General features: G+C 28.1%; 2 protein-coding genes across 2 annotated transcripts in view; one reads left to right on the top strand and one right to left on the bottom strand.

The window, feature by feature from the left end:
• Positions 1–495: 495 nt before the first annotated feature.
• On the bottom strand, positions 496–14555 carry LOC129960414 (heterogeneous nuclear ribonucleoprotein H2-like). Its single transcript, XM_056073838.1, has 10 exons — positions 14365–14555; positions 13273–13370; positions 12735–12890; positions 12502–12645; positions 10620–10758; positions 9037–9179; positions 6833–6966; positions 3830–3965; positions 1130–1834; positions 496–898 (listed from the first exon to the last, which is right to left on the bottom strand). The coding sequence occupies exons 1-10, from the start codon at positions 14370–14372 to the stop codon at positions 774–776; spliced, it is 1788 nt and encodes a 595-aa protein (XP_055929813.1). The 5' UTR covers positions 14373–14555; the 3' UTR covers positions 496–773.
• A 291-nt stretch (positions 14556–14846) lies between these two features.
• The window catches only part of LOC129991826 (GON-4-like protein), a 40634-nt gene continuing 36161 nt past the window's right edge, over positions 14847–19319 (top strand). The window contains exon 1 of the mRNA XM_056098262.1: positions 14847–15347. Within this exon, the coding sequence (XP_055954237.1) occupies positions 15066–15347 (282 nt within the window). The 5' untranslated portion in view covers positions 14847–15065. The remainder of the gene's footprint in view (positions 15348–19319) is intronic.

Raw genomic sequence — 19319 nt, 5'->3', positions numbered from 1 at the left:
TATATCCATACAATGAATCTTCAAATGATCGCGAGAGAATGATTTTTAAATTTCCCACTTCAATCAAAAGACAGCATGAAGTTTCATATCCGATTTTGTGAAAGCACATTCAATGAATGGAAATTCAATCAATCAAATTTTTATCTCCCCTCTCTTTATCTTAAGTTTTCCTACCCATAAAATCCATTATTAACTATATCATATTAAAGAGCTGATCTTTTTTATAAATTCTATAAAAACATTATGCATAAGAATACTTTCAAAGACTTTATTACTTCTGCACATTGAGTTTCAATAAAATGCACATATAAATGTATTATCAAAATGCTGACAGAATAATTAGAATACTAATTATGATTGGGAATTTATTCTAATTCTACAATGTTCAAACCCCTTCAAAAGTTTTTATTTCCATCAGAGATATAGTAAAAATATTAAAAAATTAAAGGGATACAAAATCAATACATGGTGCAAACTGAAAAAATAAAATGACAATATATATATAAAGTACTTTTATTTAGAGTATGAGGACAAATATGATGAATATCAACTATTTATCAAATTATATGTTTATAACATGAGGCAGAGGGACCTATTTACACATAAAATACGAGCAAAATTGTTACATGTGCATAGACGTTTATATGGCATTGAAAGAAAAAAATGAGCACTTCCACATAAGTTTTATAATATATGCACATCAAATGAAACATGACAATCACTGGATAAAAAAGAAGTTACATGTCTTATGAGTCACTGGCTGTTATATATTTCTAATATCCAGGGTATGTAGTAGGACCCATCATACCTAGTCCTTGGCCAGGCGAGGATTGATAACTATTATCTCCAAACAATTTTCCAGATCCATAAAATTCTGATTCATTTGTACGATCTTTGCCTAAAGAAAACAGAAAATATACTAAAAAAAAATAATCTAATCAATCAACATGATCTTTTTAATTCATTTCACAGTACACTATCAAAACAATGGATTTAATATTTCAGAGCTAAGAAAAAATGATTAAATTTAAGTACTTAAAATTATGATAATTCTTTACACAAAAAGATTTCATATATAATAAATTTATTCATTTACTTAAATTAAAAATTCCACAAATCTACCACTTACTATATCCAGTATCATTTCTCATGGCTCCTGCACTCATGGAATTTCCTTGCATACCATTTCGATATGTATCAGTCATACCATAAGGCCTCTCATCCATTCTTCGGTCTGCAGTTCCAAATCTGTCACTAGTAGAATAAGCTGATCGTGTTGGTCCACCAGCAACTCCTACAAAGCTTCTATCAGATGAGCTGGTTCCATATCCACTTCTATCACTAGTACTTCTACCATAGCCCCTATCAACAGGACTACCACCAAATCCTCTATCAGAAGATGATGCACCTGTACTAAAACCTCTATCAGATTGTCCACCAAATCCTCGATCAGCAGAACTTGGGGCATATGGCTTTTCTGAATTAAATCCAAAATCACGATCTCTACCACCAACAGAACTCATCCCAAATCCTCGTGAAGATACTGGAGATCCTCCTCCATAGCCACCATCAAATCCTCTATCTGGCTCACCACCAAAACCTCTTGCTGGCCCAGATCCAAAACCACGTTCAGGCAACCCTGCTCCATAGGTCCGGTCCAGTCCAACACCAGGACCACCATATCCAGGATCTGAGTCTGGCATAAAAGGCCGGCCACCACCACCACCACGAGGGCCAAACTGGCCTGGTCCAGGTGGACCACCAAATGGTCCCATTCCCTCTGGCCTAAAGTGGTCAGGTTCAGATTGCAAAAACAATTCAATGTAACGATGTTCTGTAAAAAAAAAAAAAAAAAAAAAAAAAAAAAAAAAAAAAAAAAAAAAAAAATTCAAAATTCGAAGTTAGATTTTATAAGGCTTAACTATATGGATTCAGTTATTAACTTGTATATCAAATACTACATTCTTTAAGCATTACATGCATGAAAATCTTTCATTACATTGATGAACCAATTTCTAATGATTTTAATGAAAACCTTGATATGAAAATAATGAAAACCTCAAATTGGTTCAGGGGTGGAATTATCAAATTAATTATTATGAAAATTACATACATTTGATGCAACAGAAGCTGTTTGAAGTGCAAGGACTATCAAAATATTTTCCTATATACTTAATAAAAGTATCTAATATCTTCTGTAAGTATTTGAATGTTGTACACTATTTGGATGCTAATTACTGCACATTTAAACCAAAATTTACCATTATCTAAAAAAACTGAACTCAATATACTAAAGCACTAAAAATACCAATATTTTCACTTTTCTGGAAGAACTGCAATTTAATTAATAGATTACCTATAAAAAATATTGCTAAAACAAAGCAGACCTTTGTTATTGTGGACTAATAATATGGTATCACTACAAAAAAGCACACATGAATTTTTTCTAATCTAACATTAAAATGCAATATTTTAAAATACATTAAACTAATTAAGGTTACATACTTTTGGGAATGCTAAAATACACAGTGCATATTTTAAATTGGAAAAATTAATATAATTCTTAGATCATGACTAAAGGGCAAACTAAGCCAAATATATTCATTTGGCATTGGTTCCCCGGGGCTACAAATTAAGCAAACTCATCAAGTCTCAAGCATCAGAGAGCTCAGAACTTAGACAAACTTTGTGAAAGGAAATTTATATCAGTGACTTACTTTCCAAAATGGATTATATAAAAACACCTACAATTTTCTAATTGCCCATCTTTGGTTGTTTTGCTTAAAATTGTTTGAAATTTCACATTCAAAGGCTTCTGAATGCGAGACATTATTTAAAAGAATAAATGTGAACTGACATTGGAATATTTAGAGACGTGTTTGTGCCATCAGTGATTTACACGTATATAAAGGAAACAAAGAAATGGTACAATTTGTTCAATCTTTAACTGTTATATTAAAAACTACTTCTGTAAAAAAACACAAGTATACGGTAAACAACAAACAAGGTAGTTTTTAACAAAGCAAAATGTAATCTTAGCAGTTGTACACCTATGACATTTCTATGTAAAATCCCTCTTTGATGAACTTGTAAGCATTTAATAACTACATCTTCAATAGTAACCTCATAAGAATGAGAGTCTATATTTTTCTTGGTAGCATTTCTCCATACCAGATATCATGATGGAAACAACCACCATACTTAATGTTTACAAAAGTACTTATGTTAAACAATAGTATTTTCGTATTAATGGTACCACATGCCAGCAACTAATCACACACACACAAATGACATGTTTGTTACAATAGTGATTAATTGTCAAAGATGTCACGCAAATATATTTACTATGTTTGCCAATGGCATATGGCTAATACACAATTAAATTAGCATAAGCATTTTATGAAGGTTTTATTTCTTTCAGCTATTGATAGTTATTAGACAATAATTAGAACATAAAAGAAGGAATATTTTACTTATGCAAAGCAAACATGAATTCCTCAGAAGTATTATAATATTATTCACATATTTCTGAGGTACTGTGTCCTAATTACATACAATCTTGTAATATAAACAAATAAAAACATTCCAACTTGAACAACTCACTCACTGACTAATAAACAAACACACACACATACACAAAAATGTTATTAGCGTAGAATAACGAAATCAGGCACATACTATTCAAACTATAAGTCGCCTTGACTTGATACAAGAATTCCAGAAATTATGCATAGATTAAAAACAATAGCCAATTTGCAATTTTTAGTATCGAACTTCAATTTAGAACTTTCAAATTAGTTTATATATATAAGACAAATACAACACTCACGAATTTTTTCTTTATCTTTCTTCATTGCTCTTAAAGCTTCTTCATGTGTAGCAAACATAGCATCAGCTTCACCAGAAGATCGTCCACTAGGCTCATATTTGATTCTCACAGCTACAGGTTTCAAAGGTGCAAAGAACTAAAATGAAAAATTTCAATATTGCTGCAACATTTCCCATATCTATCACATCATATACATTAACTCACATGGTTCTTTTCATTAGAAAGTCCACACAAGGGCTTTATTTTCTAAACCTGCCATATGAAAAGAGGCAAATTTCTTTCAAATTGTTGATGTAAACAATCAGGAGAAAATTTTAAATTATGTAAAAACATTTTTAAAATGATAAAATTAAACCATACATAAAAATTAACTATGTAAAATTAATAAAACTTAAAATGCTGTTATATGATTTTATGTGATATCAAAGCACAATTTAGCAAGTTTGTTATAAAAATAGTTAAATTTGCACTCTCTTCATAACATGAGGAATACAAAAATTATTTGATTAATAGATGTATCTTCCATCATTGTCAACTCAGTTTCCTTTGCTAATTTTTTAAGATAAATTTTCCCAAACTGTTTCACTAAATATGACTGTTACAAATAAAATAGTCACATCATTGGAAGCTAATTTTATTGGATCAATACAACATAAGCATTCTGAAACTAATTAGTGATTTTTCTAAAATATCTTTTAGCATCTTTAAAATAAATGTGTGACACTACAATTTTAAATCAAAAATACCTTCACCTTAAATATTTTAAAATGTTACTCTCATCTTAGCAAAATGGGAAAGAACTGTCCAATCACAATTAAATTTTGATATCTACAGGGTTGTCACTCAAATCTAGGGGAAAAAAATTCTGTGTCTTCCCTATACATATATTCAAAATATGAGAAAATGCACAATTAGAACTCATGTACTAATTATAATAAATATGGTTTTAAGGAGTGGGAAAAGTAAGGAAAAGAAGCAATAATTTCACATTATTTGAAATAATATATTAAAAGAAAGTTTATATTTACACACAAAATATAATATTTATATAAACAAACAATTTACAGTTATTTGATATCAAGAATTTAGCAAGTCATTTATATATTAAGAGGAGTAAGGGATATATTATCTCTCATGAGCTTTAAGTCACACAAAATTAAGGATTCAGGTGAAATAAAATGCAAAACATTTTTTATCAAGACACAAATCCTTTAATAATTAACAAAAAACATCAAAAGGAAAGACTACTTAATGCATTAAAAGACGAACGTGACACAAGTTTTATGCCCATAAAAATTAAGCTTTAAATGATTGTTCTTGAATTAAAAAGCTCGAAATCGGTTGGATTTTCAATATAATGTTTTCAGATTTTATATTTCATCGTTTCCTGTATTTCTTTTTATCCAACATCAATGATGACACAACTAGCAAATGCCTGTTTCCCCATATTATTTAGGTTTATTATCTTCTTGCAAAGCAAGCAGTATGTAATAAATGAATTTTGTGGAACTTCTCGAACACCTTCTGCAAAATCAGGATTGAGTTTTATTTTTATCTGCCCAATTAATGCTACATACAGATTTTGTGCAGCTCAATGTTTTTTTTTTTTTTTTTAAATTATTTGTTCTATTCTGAACAAGCCGATAGCTTTTCAAATAATAAATAAACCATTCAATAAACTCAAGTATGAATGACTAAACAACAGTGCGGCTTCTGTAGAATGAATTTTCTTATCAGAAAAATGTATTATATTCTTTCATGTAGTTACAAAAGTATTATGCATGCTCATCAGCTGCAATTCAGGAATCTCATGGAAAAAGAACAATCGTCTTGTAGATCGAAATTGGGGGGCTCTATATGGGGTGAAGGGAGACAGGAAAAGTGTGAATTTCCACATTACACAATCATTAACAGTATTGTTTTGTTTTAGAAGATATGATTAAGATCTTTTATTCTTGCAACCTTTAAAGATGACAACCGTATTTTATAGGTGGGGTGGGGAGAGAAAAACTTGAAATTCTCAGTCTTTTTCTAGTGGCATGACAACCCTGATTTATAAACACTATTAACAATTTCCAAAAAACACAATTTTTCTTCATACATTAAATACTGTATCCATGATTTTTTTTAAAAAAGTTTTCAGATACGATATAAGCTACTGGCACATTTCGAAGCCATCAATGGGAGCAAAATTATATATATATATATATATATATATATATATATATATATATATATATATATATATATATATATATATATATATATATATATATATATATATATATATATATATATTGCGAGTACATGTGTAAGAAATTTTAATATATTCTTTACATATGCAGGAATTTTTAAATACCAATAAAGAGCAGTAAATAAACTGCTCAAATTCTACTCACTTGCCCTATTTCTCATTTTTAATGCATTTATAATATGCACACTAAAAATGCATATATTATGGAATTCATATTCGACTTGTTCTTGGATCAGGTAGAAGAATTGCCAGCCGGTCCATCCATTGAAATTTATATTACTTTCTATAGAACTTTGTTGTGACATCATTAAATGCTTTTAAAGTTTGATATAGAACGACTTATAAAGACTGAGGTTAAATCTTTGAGGTATTTAAGTTCCAGGATCTCTCTAGTATGGCTATCTATTTACACAATTATTCAATTGAACCCAAACAATGAACACACCATGAATTTTAGCAGTATTAAACAGCAATTTCATATCAATTAAGGCAAAACAAAAAGAAATTCTTCAGGATATATTTCATTTGATTTTCTTTCTCCAAAGCTTCTCTCAATATAAATACATAACATTCATCACCCACTGAAAATATTTAATGCAAATATTAAACTAAACCTCATTTTATCCAATTCATGAAGGTACGCTTACAACTGTAGCATCCTACAATTTGTGTTGCTCAAAACGTACATCCAACATTTATAATTCACATGTTCAGTTTATGATATTTCAAAAATGTATTAAAAATCTTACATCAAATATATCTCTTTCAACAGCTCTAAAAGGTAAGCCTCTTAAGTGCACATTATGCCCTGTATCTCGGATTCGTTCAGGAAAACCACCCCTATCTCCAAAACTTCCTCCAACAGAACCACCTCTACCACGACCTACAAAATGAAAAAGATTTTAAGCAAAAACAAGACAGGTTTTCAACTTTAAATAAATGTAGAAGCACACAATTTTTATTAATAAAATGATAGCTTTAAAATCAGGTAGAAATCAAATGAAAATGACTTTCAAATCAGAAAAGCAAAATGAAACCCAATAATGATCAATTTACTTTAGATACATTTTATAATAATGCTAACACCTGCAACAATGACAATGCATGACTATATTAAACATTTGGATCAAATATGACCCAATCATTAAATACATAGTTGTAGGACTTACGTTCTGTTTTCAGAAGAACACTTTTCAAAGATAAGCAAGAATTATTTTTATTTGATACATTGTTTTTAATAGAAAAAATTCATATAATAGAAATATACAATAAATAATTATAAAGCATATACACATAATAAATTAAAAGCATAAAAATTTTCTCGCTTATATTTTTTTTGTGCCCTCCTCCAACTCCCAAAGAATAATGCAAGCAAAACTACTAGAAAAATTACTATACTTAAATATCACTTATTCTTTGAAAATAATTCACAGCACTATTTATAAACTAAAAACTTGAGCAACACACCTTTTTGTCATTTAATCATAGAACCCCCTCTCCCCAAAAGTACCACACATAATATTTTGTTTAGAAAAGGGAAAAAATTATCCAGTTTAAAGGATCAGTTTTTAACATGCGCACCCTTGTGTTAACTTTAGACTTTATATGTTAGGTCATTTATAGTTCACATACATCATTTCTTTCTTTCCCTTATCTGATTTTGACCTAGATTCTTTTCCAGTAAATATGCCTTTATATAATATTCACCACTGCACAAACATAATATTTTATTTCCATATTTAGATGTTTTATTTGATATGTACTGTTTGTTAACCATGGGGGAAAAAATATATCTATTATATAATTTTTAACAAGTTTTGCAAACAAGAAAAGGTTTATCTATGCAAGTTCTATCTTTGCATATTAATTTATCATTGAAAGCACATGCTTTAAAGGTTTTTCCATATTTTTCCAGTAGTTAAGAAAGAGTATTGCAATATGACTCAAATATGATAATATAATTTGAAAAAAGTTACAGAAAATATATAATTATCAGGGAAATAACATCCTCACACTAACAAAATTTCATACTATCATTTTTCATTTCTTGGATTCAAATAGATCAAAACAGTACAAAAGGTTTAAAATAATATCAGGAAAGAGCACAAGACAAACAATCCCAAATTTCAAGGCTGGGATTTCTTATGTAACAAGCTGCTCACAGATAAATTACAAGAACAATCATTACAATTTGATACAGAAAGCTGCAAATAAAAAAAATTAAAAATTATGATTATATAATTACAAAAATTAATTTACTCAAATACAAATATATTAGAAATAAATTCATAGGGTGTACAGAAAGCTTTATTTGCTCTAAGTGCAATCATAACCATATCTAATAAACACCAATTAGATCTATTATTTAATTTTGTTGTTATTCAATTAAAAAGTGAATATCTTGGAGATTTTCAGAAAAATTACTTAATGCATACACTAAATATAAAAATTGCTAAGTTTGGACAAATTAGTTTAATATTTTTATTGTTGCAACACATTTTACTTTTATAAAAAGATGGGTATATTAAGAAGTTTACAAAACACCTGAATACATTTAAATAAAATTACGAACAGTATTCAATATCTATGCCCCAATCATTATCCTGATTAAATGCTAGCCTTATTCTGTTAACACCAGTATTTATTGCAAAGAGTAGAAAGACCTTTTTAATACGATTTACTTTGCAGTTACTTTATAAGGAGGAAAAACAAACCACTATAATTGATCGGAGGAAAATTTACACTTTAGATAAGATGATTTATAACTAATAATAATAAAAAAAAAACTGCTAAATTATACTGAAATGCATAAGGGTAAAGTAACCAGGTATGATAAACTTAAGATACATTTTCCACTGCAAACATAAAATAAAAAATTTGTATGTAGAAGGGGAATCTCCCCCATGAATGTTAGCAACAATAAGAACTTAAACTACTGAAATAAGATATATACCTCCTCTTCCAAATGCACCAGGACGTTCAGGCCTGTCATAGGGGTTCATACGGTTAGAGCCCATTGATCGTCCCATACGAACAGGACCCATTCCCATAGCATTACGAATTTCTTGTAAACTGCTTTTGAAGATTTCAATGTACCTGTAAAAATTTCTTTTAGTTAGAACTTAATGCCTGAAAATATTCCTACACAACTTTAAAATTATAATTTCTCAAACCCGTGATCCTGAAAGTAGTCAAAACCAAGTAGTTATAATAGCTAGGATAGCAGACAGAGGAATCAATAAGCGACATATCAAACAGCTGAAACTTTATTCAGGACCATGAAACTAAATGTTAGCAGTAAATCTTAGCAATACAGATAGATATTTCAATACTTACTGATCTTTAAGTTTTAACGAGCAGATAAAAGTAATTAAAATACTAAAATAGGACACTCTGAAAGTTTAATTTTATAAAACAGAAAGAATCAGCATTAATTCTTTTATTATTAATTAGCCCAGTTAAAAAATGAAATCTAAATAAATAAATAATGAAATGAAATAAATAAATCTTAGAAATCTTTAGAAGACCAGAATCCAATTAAAAAACCAGGAGATAAAAAATCTGTGCGCAAATAAAAGCTCAACATTTCAAAAGATGAGTAACTTTATGGCTATACATGATAGCTCAAAATATACACAATATTTTAGTGAGAAGGATTAAACAGAAGAATACATATTGCAAGTGTGCTACAGAAAATGTGAATGAACCATACTATATGGTTCTCATTGATTTAACCATTTAATCAATATTTTATTTCCATTAAATGTTTTTGCTACACTAAATTTATTATTTCAACCTAGAATCATTAAATCAGCAGAAAGATATTTGAGAAAATATTTTATTTTTGTTTCAAAGCTGATAATAAATGTATGATTTACATTAGCTTTTAAATATTTAATTACATTTCCACCACACTAAACTATTAAACCTTAAAATTTCAAGCAATAAATGAACCCTTGAGTAACAACTAGAGATTTTTTTAAAGTCACCCTTTAATAAATAAAAATAATCCCAAGTATATATTTAAGATTTTTGCATGTTAAGCACTTTTTACGGTCAGTAATAACTGCCCACAGAAATTGCTTTGACTTCATATACGTCACATCCAATTTAATCTGCGAGATAAAATAGCTTTTAAATCAGAGTTCTTTAATAAATTCTATGTAAGAAGCAGTGATGGAAATGGCATAATTAACCCAGAAGAAACAAGAAACTGACTTAAACCTTAACTTTAAGAAATCAGAAGAGCCCCAATTAAAATCTATCATTTATACACCCCCCTTTCTATAAAGCGTGCCCCCATCAAGATTTTAACATCTTTAAACCTAAAGCCCTTAGAAACCAGATTGAATCATAAGTGCCAGACTATACCACTTTACAAAGACTTACCGCTCATTTCCATCACTGAAGAGCAACATCCCAGTTATAACTATCTCATAAACATAAAACAACAAAAAAATAACTAGTTATATAAAAATAGATGAACACAGCCCAGTTGACGGACATAGTCCCGCCCTGGCAGTTTTATTTAAATACCTGTGCCCAATTTTTTCCTTGTGTTTCCCCATCGCCTTTTCAGCTATCTCTTGTGATGCAAACTGTACATAAGCCTCCCCAGTGCTCCTTCCCTGGTAGTCAGTTGGAAGGGTAATCCCATTTCGGACAATCTCCAACCCTTTAAATTAAAATCCATCCCATTATAGATAACTAAATAAACTGTAGTAAAACAATCAATGAAACCTAAGGGAGAAGTATTCTCTCTCGTTAGGAAGCTAGAAAAGAATTACACAGTTCATAATGTTATAACAAGATAATAAAAAGATAACTTTTGTTTTATCAAAATAAAACCTATAAGAAACTGATTAACATACAAAATAAAAAATTCAGAAAAAAAAAAAGTCAGGAATTTTTTTAAATAAAAAACTCATGCTATAATTAACCCATTTTTTAAATCAATTAATAGAATGGAAATTATTCAATTTGAATGAAAGGGTAAATTATGCAGGATAATAAATGATTTTGAATGGCTTTAATGGCAGTAAATGTTACATAGGACAAATGAATAATATATATATATATTATTTAAGATAAAAATATTTATACTTCTTAACTTTTAAATATGAAAACATTTAGTTATTAATGTAATTTATTAAAATAATTTTTTGAAAGAACTAACTTTCCTTCCAAGCATAAAAATTCATGAATAATGAATTTTAAAAATATTTGATACCCTCCATGGAAGCTACAATTATTTTAGCATTGCTGCGTTTAAAAAGACTACAATTACAAAAAAAAAAAAAAAAAAAAAAAGAATCCAAATGTAAAATAGCCAATTTTTTTTCATAATTTAAAAATATGAGACTTCAAACAAAAACAGTCAGAAATGGGAAGGGAGGAAAAATAAAAATGCAGGTAATAGTTAAGCAAGACAGACAAAAAAAAAAAAAAAAAAAAAAAAAAAAAAAAAAAACTCTTTTCAAGTAATGAACATAAAGTCACATTATGGTATGTAAGCATAAAATCAATAATAACATTAAATACTCGTATACTTTTAAAGAAAAATGATTTATTAATTTAACTATTAGATTAAATAATGATGAAGAACTTATGGATAAAATAAATATAAACGAAGATCTGAATTTGATAGTTTATTCCATTTTGTTAAAACAAATGCAAGAACTTTTTTTTTTTAATTCTAAGAGAATAATTTAAAAAAAAAATGAAACTTGATATTTAAACTGTACCTAGTAATATTTTGATACAGGAGAATACAGATAGTTTTATTGTTATTTGAAAGAAGACTAAAAAGCTGAGTTGAAATGAACAATGCAGTGTGATTATACAACTTTTTAGACAAAGAACTTTCCACACCAAAAAGATGTAAAAATTAAGTACTTTTTCAAAAGTCCTAGAACAATTAAACTATATATCAAATTCTTCGTATACAACAACCTTACATATAAATAATCAGTTTTTTTTAAATAATTTATAAGATGCTGCCACACAAGGCATTTACACATGACTAATTTCTATAAAAAAAGTATGTATGAGTTTAGTATATTTATTCCATTTTTCAAAACATAGCAGTTTTTGCAAGTATTCAAAAGAAATTTAGAATAATTGTAAATATATACTAGTAAAAAAAAAAATCAAATCCTATATAAGTAGAAAAATATTAAATAAAAAATATTTTAATAATCATATATTAAGATAAAATTATTACTAGTGAATATCATGCAAAACTTATGTAATAATTTCATCTGAAATTAAACTTTAATTCATAACTGTACTATTGTTAAAAATTCAACCCTAAGCATATATCCAAGCTTATATATATTTAAAAAATAATGTATACATTAAAAAGCTGAATTAAGTAAAACAGACTGTCAGTTAACATTTATTAAAGTACGACTTTAACCTGTAAAAAACTGGGCTATTTCTTCTTTTGAGCATCCAAATGGCAAGCCTCTTAATCGAACGCATGCATCCCCAAAAGCTTCTTGGCCATCTAATCCACATCTACGAAGAGCCCATTCCATCTCATTTTGTTTTGAGCGAAAAACTGTACGAGATAAAATACAATATTTAAAATAAACCCAAAAACTGATAAATAAACAGAAAATAAATTACTAAACCATTAAAAATTTATACCTTCTATATAGCGGCTACCAAGATGCTCATTATTCTTTTCCAACCCTTTATCAGCATCTTCTGGAGTTTCAAACTCAACATAAGCTTCACCACTAGGTCGACCTTCTCTAGACATTGTCAAATGAATACCATTCGGGCCATTTTTTAATTTACATCCTTAAAAGATATACATAACAACTTTGAAATATTTCCACACACAAAAAAATTGTCAGCAGTTTTCAAGATAATCAGGATATTAGAGTAAATATCATAAAATTGGCATTTTACATATCTGGTTATAATAAATGCTTTTTTTACAAATTAACTGAAAAGTTTTCAGATCTTCAATACTTATTGAATAATTACTAAATGTGATTAAGTGCATACCTTCCAATAATTTCTATTCACACAAAGTTGAAAAAAACCATAACAAAATAAAAAATTTCATTTAATAACTCATTTGGTTGCTTCTCAGTAAATATTATATAGTTTACATAGAATCATAGAACATGTTCTAAAGAATTTTTTTTTTTGATTAAAGTCAATCCCAAAAACTTACCATCAAAAAATTTCACAATGTCATCCTTTGATGCAGACCAAGGTAATCCACGTACTCGAAGAACGTATGGATCAAAGTCTTCAGGTTCACTTTTAACTCTGCACAAAAATGCATAGTTAAGATAAAACTGATTAAAAGCCTACTCCAAAACCACCACAATAAATGTAATATATTGTCTATGTTGTTAGAAAGTTTAACACATAGCGAAGTTCCATACATTAAAAAAACAAAGTTAATATGAAAGAAAATAATACTTCTAATTTGTTTCTATAAAGCTATTAATACTATTAGAACAGGTATTAACATTTGTATGTGCAAAAATGTGTTGCTATATCCTTCCCTAGTTTCAGCTTGACACATCCATTAAAATTCTACAAAGCAAGCTTTAATAAATATAATTATTAGGATAACTTAGAAAAATCTGTCTATACTTAAGTTTAAAATATACAGCCCACACACAATTTAAGTTTTGCTAAACAAGACACAAAATCTTTTTCTGATTAGCGAAGGAGATGATAGCTAAATGCATCCAAATACTTTTAATAATTTTTATATTTAAACATTACAAGCATTCTTACAATAACTAAATCAGATAATAGTTTATGGAAATTTATCATAAAAAACACAGTTTGCATATTGAAAACTGAGTAATAGTATATAATAAATAATGAAGTAAAAAAAAAAAAAAAAATGGAGATTTTGGACAGTTACAGCAAGCTTATTCTACTCTAAATTTTGAAAAATTTATCATTAGTGGCACATGAATTATCTAAACATAATAAAGACGTAAAAATTAAATATAACTTAAAGATAACACTAATAATAAACAACATGTAAATTTAATAGTATGATTTACACGTGAATAAAAACTTAAGTTCATTTAACATGCACACAGTTATTCCATCGTACTGCGCCATTTTCATTTGCAGAGAAATATTTGTTGAAAAATTAAATTTAGTATGCTAAAGGAACGCATTAAAAAATAAAATTTTAGTAAACATTATCTAAGTAAAATGAATAAAATATGAAATAAATACATTCTATAAGTTAATAACAATATTTAAGAATAATAGAATGATCACAAGCACTCACCTGTCCATTTTAGAAAGCGCTCGTTTTGAAACGTCAAATTTCCGTACGTTGGAAAAATAATTAAATTGAAAACAGATAACTAAATTTAACAAGGAAAATGATTATTCTATAAGATATAAATGAAATAACAATACAATAACCAGTTAACGATCAATACCACTCGCATACAAGCAAACACACACTCTACCGGCAATGATGAATTAAGGAATTTGACAGTTGCCACCTCTGATAACACAACTCCACTTTGAAGCGTGATGTTTTAATTTATGATATTATTTAATATTCAAAGATAGGTTTTCTACTAATTTTTGAAGATACCATAAGGTTGATGGATGAAATAAAGTATTTTATCTGCTTTTTTATTTATCGAATCTTTATTAGTAAATAGTTATAAACTAAGTGAATTATCTAAGAAAAAAAGATGTTATTTTGCTTAAAGCAAGTGGCAACAATTTAACAGTGTTTATTTATTATGTTGTAAATATACCGAAGAGTCGCTCTGTTATTATAATTCTGATACTCCGCAAATTTTTAACTGCCATTTCTAATTAATATAAACAAACATGCACCTGTACTGCTTTACAGGGATATTTAAATGCATTATTATTGTTTATATGCGTGATTGCTATACTTCATGTTGTCTTCATCTTCAAAAATAACTTCTTTTTTATATAATTGTGTCAGAACAAATTATTTTAGTCATGGCAGATAAAAATATTGAAAGTGTAGATTTCTTTAAAGATCAAGAAGAAGTTTCCAACAAAAGAAAGAATTCTGAAAAACTTATTAGTAAACGTAAAAAGGTTGCTAAATTAAGTGATAAAAATACTGGTTCCAATGTACAGATATGTTTCGAGGACGCTTGTTCCAATGACACCGTGGATAATGTATTGGAAGACATGGCAGAAGAAATTGATAATGTGTTGGAACAAACACAATACAAAAATAAATTAACTCCTGCAAAAGTTAAAAACATTTTGAGAGTACGAACATTTATTTTATTTTTATTCAGTAAAACATTGAGGAATTTTTCGATGCATTTACATTCTTTTCACTATTATTTATATTCTGTATTTTGGTAACTGTTTTAAAATTGTTTTAACAGAATAAAATTGACGAATTCTGGATCGGTATTTGTGGAATATTTTTAAATTTTATAATAAGTAGCAATAAGTTAATATGTAATTAATCAGTAATGATCAACATTGTCAAGTTCACAACATTTTTAATCACTCTCATATATGTTTACTTTATATAATTGTTACACGAATGAAAGATTAAAAATGTATTAAGAATCTAAATTGGTAAAAAAAATAAAGTTAATTAATAAAAGTAAAAAATAAACTAATATATTATTTTTAAAAGTAATATCTCATAAATAATAAAAAAAAAGTAAATTTATATTTTGTGAATTATATAAACTTTATTTTTTAACAATTAATATTTTATTAGCCATTAAATAAATAAAGTATAATTGACTTACAACAATTAAGAGGAGAGAAGCTATGGTTTAGTTTGATGTGTGCATGTAAAATGGGATATTGTATATCTGTCTATTTTTCGTATGGTGCTTGATTTAGTATTTTTAAATAATTTCATAATAGATGGTATTAATAAAATGTGAAACTTGGATAAAACATACTAAAAGAAAATAATGATGGGACTTTTCTTAATGAAATATTGCTCTGTGTATTAAGTATTTTTTCATGATAGATATCTGTAGATTAACTGCATATATAGTTAAAAATTATTATGTCGAGATGACATGATACCGGAAAAGATAAATACCTTTCACTTTGGTGATTTACGTAAAATTGTTAACCAAATCAGTGTAAATATTTTTTTATTAATATATAAATGTGGTTCTACTCAATCAATCCTGATTTACCCAGTGGATAAAAGTACGTTTCTAACTAAGCTTTTTTTTATGTGCTGTTAATTTGGAAGAAAAAATTTCATTGTATAGTCTGAAATTAATTTCTATTTTTATGATAAAATGAACCATCATTAACAGATTTTAATTTTCATTTAAAACTTGAAGATATTGATTTTCTTTTATTTATATATTTGTATTATACACCTTCAAGATTAGCACTGTAAATGAAAAGGATTCTTTTTGTTTGTTCGGTTCTTATTGTATTGAAGTAAAAATTAATGAATAGTTTTTTCCCTTAAAAAGAGATTTATAATTTCTTCTACCTACAAGCATACTGAGATGCTTATCAAATTTATGACAAAATTAGTATCAATACGTTTCAACACTTAACCTTTTTAACAAGATGCATATCTATATTATTTTACTATTTAATCAAAAGTACAATGCTATTGATTGTTAGTTATCTACGCAGTTAATTTCTGTTCATTTTTATTTCTTTCCAAGTTTACTTTTTAAACAATAATATGGATGATATCTTTATATATATGTTACCGTTAAAGTATGAAATCCGTTATTTTATAGAATACCTAGTTATTCCATGAAATAACTGATTGTATCCGTTAAAGTGTAAAACTCTCTTGTATTTCATGGTTTAACTAGTTATTTCATAGAATAACGATCTGCAGCCCGTTAAAGTGTAAAATAATCTATATCATATATCTCGCACGACAAATATATTTACCTTCCACCCCTACTGCATTTATGAACTTTTCCAGGCCATAGGGAGAGAACTTGTTTAGCGTGTTGGCGCCAGTTAATTTCGGTTAATTGATTGTTTGCACGTACAGTGCCGGCTGCTGTTCATCAAATACTGTTTCCACGTATCAGTTATTGAGATACATTTATTTTTTTAAGTTTTATAATTTAGTCATTTGTTATTACGTTAATTTAGTTTGCTTACGTTAAAGTGCAATTATTTTTAAGACCTTAAATTGCCTTGAACAATGAATTCTTTAAGTGATAACGAAAAAAAAAAAAGCTGCAATGAAAGAAAGTTTCAATCTTTACTAAATAAGCGTGATGTGAAAGAGAACAGTTCTTTGCTCACCCGTGAAAAGTTATTAAGTTTGATAGCTGATGTAAAGAAATCTAAAACATCAGATAAGAAAGTGCCACGTGATTATTGGTTACTTCAACATTACGATGTCCTTGAAGTTCAAGGAGTAGAAAAATTAATAGTCCTAGTAACAAATGCAACACCAGATGAAATGTTTTATTGCTCAAGTGGTTCTTTGACATTTTGTACGAAACTCATTTATCTATTGGGCACGGTGGTAAAGACCGAATGATAAAAGAACTTAATCATCATTACAAAAATATTACGCAAAATAATATTCAGATTTTCCTGAATTTTTGTGAATCTTGTCAACAAAAACACAAAGCGGGCAGAAAAGGTGTTGTTGTTAAGCCCCTGATTTTTTCACATATGAATTCAAGATGTCAGGTTGACCTCATAGATTTTCAATCACAACCTGATGGAAACTATAAATTTATTTTAGTTTATCAAGATCACCTTACAAAGTTTGTGGTTTTAAGATCTCTTCAAACAAAGAGAGCAGAAGTAGTTGCAGGACAGTTGCTTGTTATATTCCTGTTGTTTGGAGGCCCATGTATATTGCAGTTGGACAATGGAAGAGAATTTTGTAACAAACTTATTGATGACTTAAAAGTAACTTGGCCAGAGCTTAAGATCGTGCATGGCAAACCAAGACAGTGTTGGGAGAGCCAATCAGGACATAGAAAATATGTTGACGACTTGGATGCAAGACAACCAGTCAACTTCATTGAATAACGGGTTAAAATTTATCCAGTTTATGAAGAACAGAGCCTTCCATTCTGGTATTAAAAGGTCCCCCTACGAGGCTATGTGTGGTTGTGCAGCTAGAGTTGGAATGTCAACAACTGCCATTCCGAAGGAAGCACTTAATTCGTTGGTCGACTTAGATCAATTACAAAATACTTTGACTGCAATGAATATTTCTTCTCAACCTGATAATGAAAAAGTAGTTGAACAAACAGTATTAAATAATCCCATTATGAAAGTATGTCTTGCCTGTTTAAAAGAATGCAGTGAAGATATAGTTTGCTTCAAATGTATAGAGCCTGACCATATATCATGTTCAAAAATTATGTTTCAGAAGATAAAGTTGAGCAGAAAATCAGCAAATTGTGTTTTAATGAACTTAATGTTCAAAAAGAAAGAGAAAAGTCTAAAAAAGTTTTAGAAATTCAAGTGAAAAAGATGAAATTAATGTTGGATAAATCTCATTCTGAAGCCTCTGTAGGGTTTGCCGTCCGTATCCCAGTGCCTGAAGTTGACAGAGGAAAAGGTGATGCCAAATCTGTTTTAGCTATCATCATAAAAATAACCAAAGAAGGATTTTTCCAATTGGGCACAAGAAACGGCCACATAAAACAATTATATTCCCGATCCCAGTTTAGTGTCTGCAAACAAAAATTAATTAAAATCGAAGAAGTACCGGATGTAGAAATTTAGGTACTGGTCAGGGATTTAAAAAATATTCGTGTAAAACCCAGTGTGTCAACTAAAAATGTTTTTGTTTTAGAAATAATGTTCTTTGTAATTCCAAGTGTCATTTTAGTAATCCTTGTTGTAACAAATGATTTTATGGTACGTTTCCATAAATACCATTTATACGCTGCATAAATTAAATAAATTGCTTCTTTTTCATTTTAATTGTCTATCATTAGTTTAATTTCATTTTAGATAAATTGTTTATTTTACACTTTAACTGTCTCTCATTAGTTAATTTATAGAATACCTAGTTATTTCATAGAATAACTAGTTAAAGTGTCAAATTAATAACATATTACACACTTTAACGGACACGATCAGTTATTTCATGGAATAACTAGGTATTCTATGAAATAACTGCATTATATACTTTAACAGTAACATATATATAAGGAAAAAAAGAGAGATTTAATTTAGTTTTCTTTTCATTTTTATTTCTCTTTGAATTTGTTTCTAAATAATTATGTAGATGATGTTTTTAGT

This window comes from Argiope bruennichi, chromosome 2, assembly GCF_947563725.1.
Source record: "Argiope bruennichi chromosome 2, qqArgBrue1.1, whole genome shotgun sequence".
In the NCBI taxonomy this organism is placed as follows: Eukaryota; Metazoa; Arthropoda; class Arachnida; order Araneae; family Araneidae; genus Argiope; species Argiope bruennichi.
This window is presented reverse-complemented; position numbering and strand designations above follow the sequence as displayed.